Here is a 10,293-nt window from a genome sequence, read left to right on the forward strand (position 1 = left end):
AAGAAAGGAGCTCCTTGTATGATCTTGGTATTCGGGGTTTTGATGAATCCGAAGCTCGAATCAAAGTCTGTCGGATAAATTCCTTGCTAGTATGTTAGATTCAAAACGAAAAGAAGGAAGTTGTATAAATATATAATCTCGTCTATGAATACTAGTCTTACTTTGATTATCTTTTTGATAGTAGTTGAATAGCAGTGTTCATAATGTAAAAGGAGAAAAAAAGAAGAAATTGTCTCCAAGTTGTTCCCTAAATGAAATGAATTATATGCATGGCGTGATGTTAATTGCTTTTTATACTGAAATCTACCACTTCAAAATTGGATGTGAATTTCTAATGACCAAATTGAGATTCAGAACTGCTATTGTTCTTCTCTGTTATCCTTTTTTTTTTTTTTTTTTTTTTTTTTTTGATAATTCATGTTATCTTTCCAATTGGTTTTTTAAATTAAGTTGTTAAGTAGTCAGATGTGGAAGAAATTGATTTGTTTTTGTTGAGTTGGAATTTGAGGATTTGACCACATGGATTGTCCTGTACCAATCTTGGTGGTGGATAGTGATTCGTTTAATGTCCAAGTTTGGAGATGCTGCAGCAATTACTAGTTCAAGTATATGTTCATCTTCATTGTTGCAAAATTTGAAGGAGATGCTGCATTGGCCTGTCAAAGCAGAGCAAGTAGTAACCTCCTTAATCATGTTCTCCTTAATTTGAGCATATATGGTGGTTTAAGTAGTAATCAAGTTCTCCTTAATTTGAAAATTGAATGGAAGATGAGGCTAATGTGAACAAGAAGGCTGGTGAAGCATCTTTCATTTGCAAATGAACCTCAAGTTGTTCAGTGGAAAGGCTGAGCGAGCAGAATTCAGTATGCTGATTGATTTTCATGAAGGTGTCGCTAACATGTTGCTGGGTGGAGGGAGCATTTGTTCATTGTTTTTCAAGGGAAGTTTGTGTATTGGGTTTCACATTCCTGGCACACAGATGGAAAAACCTGCAGCTCTAGTTTGTTAAAGAAAGGTTTAGAGATGGGTTATGGTTAGCCTTCCAGCACTCACCTATAATGCTTTTGTAGTCTTCATGGTTGAGCCAAGGGCCAAAGAATTTGAATGGGATTTGACCATGTTTCCATGAGGAATTGGTATTGAGGATGATAGGGTTATGATAAGAACCAATGACAGTGAGATTGGAGATGGTAGTGTTGGGTTGATTTTCTAGCCAAGCTTCATTAGCTAGTCCTCTATCTAATATCTTCTCAGTAAGTTGGAGACCAGTTCTGTGACTACTTGTTTTCCCGTAGTCTACGTGATGTATACAGCTCAGAGGATCTGATGCTAAGAAGTATCGATACCTCTGTTGAACTGATAATACTAAGTAATAAAAGATGCTAAAGATCATAAATAATAACGAAGAACATAAGTAAGATGTAAAAGCTTATAAGTTATTATGAGACACAAGAAATTACGTGGTTCGACATGTTGTCTACGTCCACAATGTAATGAATGATTGTTTGTATTAAGTATGGTGGTTACAAAGATCTTAAATGCTTCCCAAAGTAATAGAGATAACTCAAGTTGTAGTAAACACTTAAGTTCTAAACATTAAAGAGGTATAAGCTTAAGACTAGATCTTCTCTCCTAGATATTGAATGTCCTTATTTTGTTGGTGAGGCTTGGTATTTATAGTCCCTTATGCTCTAGGTATATCTTTGTTGTCTCTAGATCCATCGTCTGCTGATATACCTTTCGTACAAATGGTACCTTCGTTCACCGTCCGCCTTATCCAGTCGAACTCTGCCACCTCAGCTGACCCACGTCTTCCCAACCTTTGCAAAGGATGTGAATTTGCAGACTTTTTTGATAAAAAGAAGACTGCAAAAGACTCATAGTTTATGCTCAAGTAGAACTCAGCTCAATCAAATGGAAGAATGAAAACATTATTAGAAACTCCAAAGCCAACTTATCATTTTTTGTTTCTTCCTCTTCGTTTTTGGGCTTCACTTTCATCTCATTCTTTTCTGCGCATTTAACTTAGTTGACGTCCAAAATCTACTTTTATCATTAAATAACATAAACGTAATTATACACTACTCTGTAATAAGATTTAGCACAATATTTTTTAATAATAAATGATTCCCTGTTCATAAATGCGGTAATACCTAGACAACCAAGACTCAGCAAAAAAAAAAAATGCACCCAAATCTATTAAATAATGCACCCTCGATAGCAAGATTTTACCAACCCAAACCCATACCCGTGATCCTAGCTCACTCACTTTTTACACAATAGGTTGCTTCCGCGAAAGTCCCAAAAGCACTTCCCGGATGTGAAATGAAATCCAAACTAAAATCTAGAAAACAATTTGGATTCCGTTTGTTTTTATTTCTTTCCCAGATGCAGAACACCAAACCCTCTTTCAGTTCACCACTTTTCTGCCTCTCTAGGTCAAGAAATTAGCTAGGTTTTACAGATTTCATTCAGATTTTAAGCTCAATTCTGGTCTCTTCTCTGGTTTCATAGTTGAGATTTCTTCTGTTTTAGAAATGGTTGCAGTAGAACCAGCAACTGGGATTGATTTGGGAACAACCTATTCATGTGTAGCAGTATGGCAGAATGGCGGTGTTGAAATCATCCCTACTGATCAAGGAAATCGTACTACTCCATCTTATGTTGCGTTTACTGATACTCACCGTTTGATCGGAGATGGTGCTCTGAATCAAGTTGCTATGAACCCTATCAACACTGTTTTTGGTGAGACTCACTACTTTCCTAAATTCCAATTATCGATTGATTATCTGAAATTTCATTATCATGTTGAGATTTCATTAATTTGCACTGCGAATTTCACATTTTAAAGTTCTTCAGAATTTGTATCTAGATTTTCATGATTTTGTTTGTTCAGTGTGGTAAGTATATAGAGTTTAGTACAAATTCAAATTGAGTTCTGACCTTGAGGCTTGTGTTAATCCGGCCACCATGCACGGTGGTTGTGTAAACAAACCACTTGAGTTGTGAAAGACATGATCAGGTGGTATAGAGGTACCCTTCTGGCATCTATTTAAGAGATCTGGACTAGGCATGAAATTTCACATTAAGGCTAGTCCTGACTAATCCATATGCACTACGACCTTCGTTTTGCCGTCTATTAGTATTTAAGAGATGTTGACTAATCCTTACAAACAATTCCTTATGGCTCTGCAGCAACCATGCATACGTCTATCATTTTCATCTATTAGCGTTGTCTGTGTTGTCTTAATTTGCTAGATAATATTAAGAGACCAGCTTGTGGATTTTGTTAAAAAAAATATGAAAATATGGAAACATCCATGATACTCTTTTGGGGATCGTATAGAGATCCTAGAACTCCAGTAGTAGTGAAGTTGAAGCAAGAGTTGATTCTTAAAACTCGCTTTGTATTGATGTTTCTTGCTTGCTTGCCAATGAACTGGACTTGCCTATTTATAGGCTTACATAACCAAGACTTTATACTCCACATTTCTATTGCTTGAATGTTCACCAGTAAGTCACCTTTTACAACGGACCAGGAAACTACCTAGAAAATTCTTGATAATTTCTAATCTTAAGAGCGGAACTTAGTTCACAGTAAGTCACCTTTTACAACGGACCAGGAAACTACCTAGAAAATTCTTGATAATTTCTAATCTTAAGAGCGGAACTTAGTTCACAGTATAGACTTTACTGTATTAGCCTAGACAATTCTAGGCTACTTTTTCTCTAGATTTTTCTAGAGATTTCTTTTCTTAATTTACACTTTGACAAATTACATGTTCCAACAGTTTTTGAGTTAGCATCTCAATACCATTATCTGAATTTTATTCTGTTTTGTAGATGCGAAACGTTTAATTGGCAGGAAATTCGACGATACCTCTGTTCAGAGTGACATCAAGCTATGGCCTTTCACAGTCGTTGATGGAGAAGTCAAGAGACCAATGATTCAAGTCAATTGCATGGGACAGGTTAAAATGTTATCAGCTGAGGAAATCTCATCCATGGTTCTCACTAAGATGCGAGAAACAGCTGAAGCTTATCTTGGCACAATTGTTATGGATGCTGTTATCCCTGCTTACTTCAATGATTCACAACGCCAAGCTACTAAAGATGCTGGTATAGTTGCTGGCCTTAATGTAGTACGAATCATCAATGAACCAACGTGGGCAGGAATTGCTTATGGTCTAGATAAGAAGGAAACCAATGTAGCCACTGTAAAGGAGAAGGCGAGCTATGCTGTTGCAGAGAATGTTCTCATCTTTGATCTTGGTGGTGGTACTTTGGATGTTTCAATACTCAGCATTAAAGAAGGAATCTATAAAGTCAAGGCTACAGCTGGAGATACCCATCTTGGAGGAGAGGATTTTGATAATAGAGTGGTTAATCACTTGGTTCAAGAATTCAAGAAGAAGCACAAGAAGGACATTAGTGGAAATCAGAAGGCTATTAGGAGGTTAAGAACATCATGTGAGAGGGCAAAGAGAACTCTCTCATCTACTACTCGGACAAAAGTTGAGATTGATGGTCTATATGCAGGAGTTGATTTTCATGCATCTATCACTCGTGCTAAATTCGAAGAGTTGAACATGGATTTGTTCAAGCAATGTATGGAACCTGTTGAGCTGTGTTTGACTGATGCTAAGATGGACAAGAGTAGCATTCAAGAAATTGTTCTCGTAGGTGGGTCCACTCGAATTCCAAAGATTCAGTCTCTATTGCAAGATTTCTTCAATGGAAAGAAACTCTGCAAGAGCATCAACCCTGATGAAGCTGTGGCTTATGGTGCTGCTGTGCAAGCTGCTATTTTGAGTGGTGAGGCTAATGAGAAGGTGCAGAACCTGGTGTTAGTGGATGTCACCCCTCTTTCTCTTGGTGTTCAGACAAAAGGAGGTGGTATGAGTGTGGTGATCCCGAAGAACACAAGCATTCCCACCAAGAACCAAAAAGGTTACACTACGGTTTTGGACGATCAAATTAGTGCGTAGTTTTTGATATTCGAAGGTGAGAGAATTAACACCAGTGACAATAACTTGTTGGGTACCTTCGTGTTGCAAGGAATTCCACCAGAGCCTCGTAATGCTGTAAAGCTTACAGAATATTTTGATATTGATGCAGATGGTATATTGACGGTGGTTGCCGAGGACATGAAATCAGGTAGTAAAAATGTGATTACTGTCAAAAATAATAAGGGAAAGTTGTCTTCTGATGAGATTAAGAGGATGGTTCAGGATTCTGAGAAATACAAGGAAGATGATGAAAAACACAGGAAGAAGGTAGACTTAAGGAACACCTTTGAGACATATGCAATCAAGATGAGGAGCATGATCAGTAATAACGGAGGGATGCTATCATCCAAGGATAAAAAGAATATCAAGAATGCAGTCAACAACGCCGTTCAGTGGTTGGAAAGCAGTGAACTTGGTAAGACAGACGATATCATTGACAAGATGAAGGCATTACAGAATTTATGCGACCCTATCGTTGATAAGCTGTACCAGCAGGGTGATACTGATAGCCCTCCTTCAACAAGATCAGGCAGTGTTGCATCAAAATTTTCGAAAATCTTAAGATCATTTGGTTTCCTCTGATCAGGTGTTATGCCACGACATGGTTAGTTATAGTTTGGCCATAGTTCATACGTAATAGTCTTTAATTAGGTTTTCTACTTTCATGGTTGTGTTTGTTAGTGATTTAACTTTTAGGTAGAAGGGTATACATAACTTGCATTGTTTGCTCTCAACCTTTGACAGACGAGGGTAAGCACAATGATGTTTCCTAGCGTAAGTGAAGTTTTCGCGACTTGTTTAGCTGCTAATTTGTGTGCATTTACTCTTGCATTATCTTCAGGAGTGTCAAGTTTAATATAAACAGTACTTAACTTATGGACCAATTTAAGGTTATATTATCAGTTATTTATTTTACATGAGAAAGATGTTGTGTTCCTTCTAAGACCCATTGTTGTTTCTCATGAAACTGATGCTGAAAACCCAAGACTGGATGCTAACAGGTGCCCCATCATTCAATTGTCTTTCTTAAGTGCTAACTATGCAATTAAATAGGTTTTTCATTTTCATCTTTAGGGATTTTACGCTTTCACCGGAATGTCAAAACATTGAGTAAACATTATTGCAACATTGTAAAAATACGAATACAGCCACTGAACTTGGACATGCTGTCAAATGGAGCTTACCACCACCTCGCGGCGGCACTGCACGGCACCCTCCAATTACCTCCGATTTAAGCACAACAAACAGACCCTTGTAACAGTGGCTCTGTATTCCCTTGAATTTACTACTGGAGTAGAAGCAAAGACTTTTTACAGCTCCTACACTAAAGTAAGTCAGTAATAACAAAAATCTTTATGACCAGAAAGCCCTCGTATGACTCTCTCCAATAATTGTAAGGGTATAATTGTCAAAAACATCTACCTAAGGCAAAATTTATACTGTAACTTTTTTCTTCTTCTTCTAGTTGGTGTAATGGAGATGACTCAGATGAAATCTGGTGATGTTGATACTGTCGGTGTTTCTAAGATGGGGATGGTTGATGAGATTCCTCCAGATGAACATCGTTGTTGTGAAACTGCTAATGGAGGATGGAGATGCAAGAATTTCAGGATGAATCGTGGCGCTGCTTCTGATGATGATAGTGTTCCTAGGACCAAATTCTGTCAAAAACATTTCTATGGTAGGTATCCTCATAAGAAGAAGAACTCAAGTGGAAAGAAGGTATCAGAGGAAGGTGAAGCAGGAGGAATTCAACAAATTACTAGTGATGATACTTGTGAGTAACTCTTACACACATTTCTCCCATTTTCAGTGGATCTTCATTTCTGGTGATTTTTGTTTCGTTTGCTTCGGATTTGATAATTAATTGAGAAATTTCACAGTTTCATCTGTTAATTAAAGTCCCCCAAAGGAGTAAGATCACTGTGTTGGGAATTTTCTATCCAGCAGATACAAGATTGTTGAAGGTGGTTCTGCCAAATTAGTGACCAAGAAGAAAAATGTCAAAAGAACAAAAAGCTCTTGAGAACTAAAACCACTGAAAAAACCAGTGGTTGAAATAACGGAGGAAGATGGTAATGGAAGGTGACCTGCTACTTGATGAAACAACTAATCAACCAGCTACTGATGATAACTGTCCCTGTGAGTAACTCTTGCATACATTTCTGTCTGCTTCAATGTATCTTCATTGTAGTGATTTTTGATGTGGTTGTTATTGATGTTTCTTGTTCTTTTCGTTTGCTTACATGTTTAAATTTGTGATAATTGAGAAATTCCAGAGGAACAGTAACAATTATTCCATTGTAACTACTTGGGGATTTTTTATGCAGCTGATACAATTGTAGAATGTGGTTCTGCCGATATTCGGAGGAAGAAGAAAAACGTCAAAAGAACAAAAAGGTCTGGAGAATTAAAATCACCAAGGAAGGTGTGGTTGACTTGGAGAAAACGGGAAATTATAAGATGAAGTGTCTTGAATTGTCTTTGAAGCTTGAGAGGAAGAAATTGGAATGCGCTAAACTGCAGGGTAAACTAGCCTAGGTAGAAGAAACTAGAAAGACTGCTGAGACTGAACGGACGCCTGCGGATGCTGCTGCAAGTTGGGAGAAGATGTTTTCCTACATGGAGAGTCGATTCCAGGGGAAGGATAACGGGAATTCGACAATGGCTGGATGTGTAGAGTCTCGCATTGCAAAGTTGAAGAGCTTAGTTCTGGGGATGGAGAATGAAAATTCAACAATGGGATGTTTAGAGTCTCGCAATTCAAATTTGGAGAGTCTAGTTTTCAAACCAGAGAGAAGGTGCTCCATATTATTTATGACGTTGGTGTCAATAAGCATCATGAATCAGAGTCAGAATTTCCCAAATACTCTGCTGTGAACATTTCTTCTGGATGTCTACATTTATCAAGTGGGGGTGAAAACGTTGAAGAAGGGAATGGTAGGGGCTGTTCAGATGTGATACAATCTCAACATGATCAATTGGAAATGAGTAAAAAGCTTTTTGTCAACTTGGTCTCTGATAACGATGCTCAAAGTCTTGGCGAATCTGAAGATTCCGATACTTCTCCTGATTCAGGAACTTCTCTTGGTGGCCTTATGGAAATGCTGGCGATGAAATACAGGAATAGGAATGACGACAAAGAAAGGAAATGGAAATCTGAGGATGATATGCTTTCCTCATTTGAAGAGGATCCTCAGCTCTGCATGAGAGCTGTTTGTGCTCTCCATTGACAGCAGATATCCGAAGACGAAATATTTGTTCCTTTTCTCTGATGTGCTAAGGTATATTAAGAATTCTCCTCCTTTTTTTTTTTTTTTTTTTTTTTTTTCCAATTTCGATTATACTTAAACTGCATCAAATTACTGTCTGTGTAGTTAAAATACAATGTTGCAAGAATTTAAAAGCTTGTTAGTTTACATTTATATACCGTCTATGTTCAAATGCTTAATTTAGAAGGCTATTATTGGGGCGCCACACTCCAATAGAGGGGCTTCATTTGGATTTTTAATGTCCAAAAAAGTAGTTATGGGATATCCTAACACATATACAAAATGTCTAGATTACCCTTTAACTAAAATAAAAACTTAAAAACCGTAAAAGTGATTTTACGTTCAGGTTTGGATTAATTCAAACCGTAGAATTTTATTTGCATGTAGTTTTACGTCCGGGTTTGGATTAGTTCCAACTGTAAAAGCTCATTTTACGTCCAGGTTTCTTTTAATTCTAACCGTAGAATCTGATTTTACGTCCAGTTTTCTTTTAATTCCAACCGTAGAAGTGATTTTACGTCCAGGTTTGAATTATTTCCAATCGTAGAAGTGATTTTACGTCCAGGTTTGGATTAATTCCAACCGTAGAATTTTATTTGCATGTAATTTTACGTCCAGGTTTGAATTAGTTCCAACCGTAAAAGCTCATTTTACGTCCAGGTTCATTTTAATTCCAACCGTAGAATCTGATTTTATGTCTAGTTTTCTTTTAATTCCAACCGTAGAAGTGATTTTACGCCCATGTTTGGATTATTTCCAACTGTATAAGTGATTTTACGTCCAGGTTTGGACTATTTCCAACCGTAGAATTTTATTTTACGGCCAGTTTTTCTTCCCACAAAAACTTTGTCCCAGAATTCACCAAGTATACAACAAAATTCATTAATTTAATTTTTATCTAATTAAATTAAATTAAAATTAAGTACATAAGGGTTGTTTAGTCATTACAAATTTATTTTAGATAAGGGGTTTTTGATATTACTTATAGGTGACCTGTTTTTGTCCTATTAGGTGACGCCCTTCTAATAGAATGTGACGCCCCAATAATAACCTTCTTAATTTATTGGATGGACTCTTTTCACAATCTGTGGCGGAATTGGTAAGGTTGTTTTATTAAGATCTCTAGTAGCGATATCATATGAACGAGGCAATTCCTCTATTATTTGGATTTACTTTCCAATAGTATCAAGTTTTGTGTCAAGAGGACTCATCATAAAATACATTTATCCTTTTTTTTTTTTTTGTAAGTTAAGTGCATTCAAAAAGAACTAACTTAGGGAGTTAGAAACCCTTCCATCACAGAAAGTAGATTTATCCAATGTAGGCATGACTGAGTTCATCCTAACATTAGATTTATTTACTTCAACAGCATTTGTAATACAAGAAGGTGGAGTTCTACTCCAATTCGAAGTTTGTCTAAAAGCTTTTGCCTCTTTTGCTAAGAGGTATGCTACACTATTTGCAGCTCTTGGAACATAACTAAAACCCAAAAAAGACTGACACAAACTAAAATCATTCTTGACTTCTTCCATTCTGGACTGGTTTCGGCATTCAATCTCTGACTCTTTTCCATTCAGGTAGTCCATTAGACATTTGCAGTCACCTTCCACCAAAAAATTCGATAGTCCCAATTCCATTGCCCATTTCGCTCCCTGTTGTAAAGCTATTTTTTCCGCTTCTTCAGGGGAAGTAGCTGAGACTGATCCTACTCTACATTGTAGGAATTCACCTGCATCATTTCGTAAGATTAAAGAAAAACCTGCAGGCATAGTCTTTGAGATTGATGTTGCATCATATTAGTTTTCCATTGATTTTTATTAGGAGCAATCCAAGAATCAGAAATTTGTTTTCTAATTTTTTTCAAAGGCTTAGAATGTGTATTCCAAAAGTCTAAATGTCTCTGGATTTCTAAACTTAATTGAGAGCTAGATAATGAAGTTTTTTCGAGAACTCTATTACATCGTTCTTTCCATATAAACCATGCTTTGGTTAATATGAGCTCTAAAGAAATA

General features: G+C 36.8%; 2 protein-coding genes across 3 annotated transcripts; both read left to right on the top strand.

Moving 5' to 3' along the window:
• The first annotated feature begins 2,380 nt into the window (after positions 1–2,380).
• LOC113343318 (heat shock cognate 70 kDa protein-like) lies at positions 2,381–5,933 on the top strand. Of its 2 annotated transcripts, XM_026587547.1 has the most exons (3): positions 2,381–2,745; positions 3,844–5,004; positions 5,119–5,933. In XM_026587547.1, exons 1-2 carry the CDS (start codon positions 2,538–2,540, stop codon positions 4,986–4,988), a joined length of 1,353 nt encoding a protein of 450 aa, XP_026443332.1. In that variant the 5' UTR covers positions 2,381–2,537; the 3' UTR covers positions 4,989–5,004; positions 5,119–5,933. The 2 variants fall into 2 exon arrangements, with proteins under 2 accessions (XP_026443332.1, XP_026443331.1); XM_026587546.1 differs by having other exon boundaries at positions 3,844–5,933.
• On the top strand, positions 5,148–5,591 carry LOC113343289 (heat shock 70 kDa protein 3-like). The gene has a single exon (XM_026587529.1). It carries the CDS (start codon positions 5,148–5,150, stop codon positions 5,589–5,591), a length of 444 nt encoding a protein of 147 aa, XP_026443314.1.
• Positions 5,934–10,293: the final 4,360 nt, after the last annotated feature.

This window comes from Papaver somniferum, unplaced genomic scaffold (assembly GCF_003573695.1).
Source record: "Papaver somniferum cultivar HN1 unplaced genomic scaffold, ASM357369v1 unplaced-scaffold_57, whole genome shotgun sequence".
Taxonomy (NCBI): domain Eukaryota; kingdom Viridiplantae; phylum Streptophyta; class Magnoliopsida; order Ranunculales; family Papaveraceae; genus Papaver; species Papaver somniferum.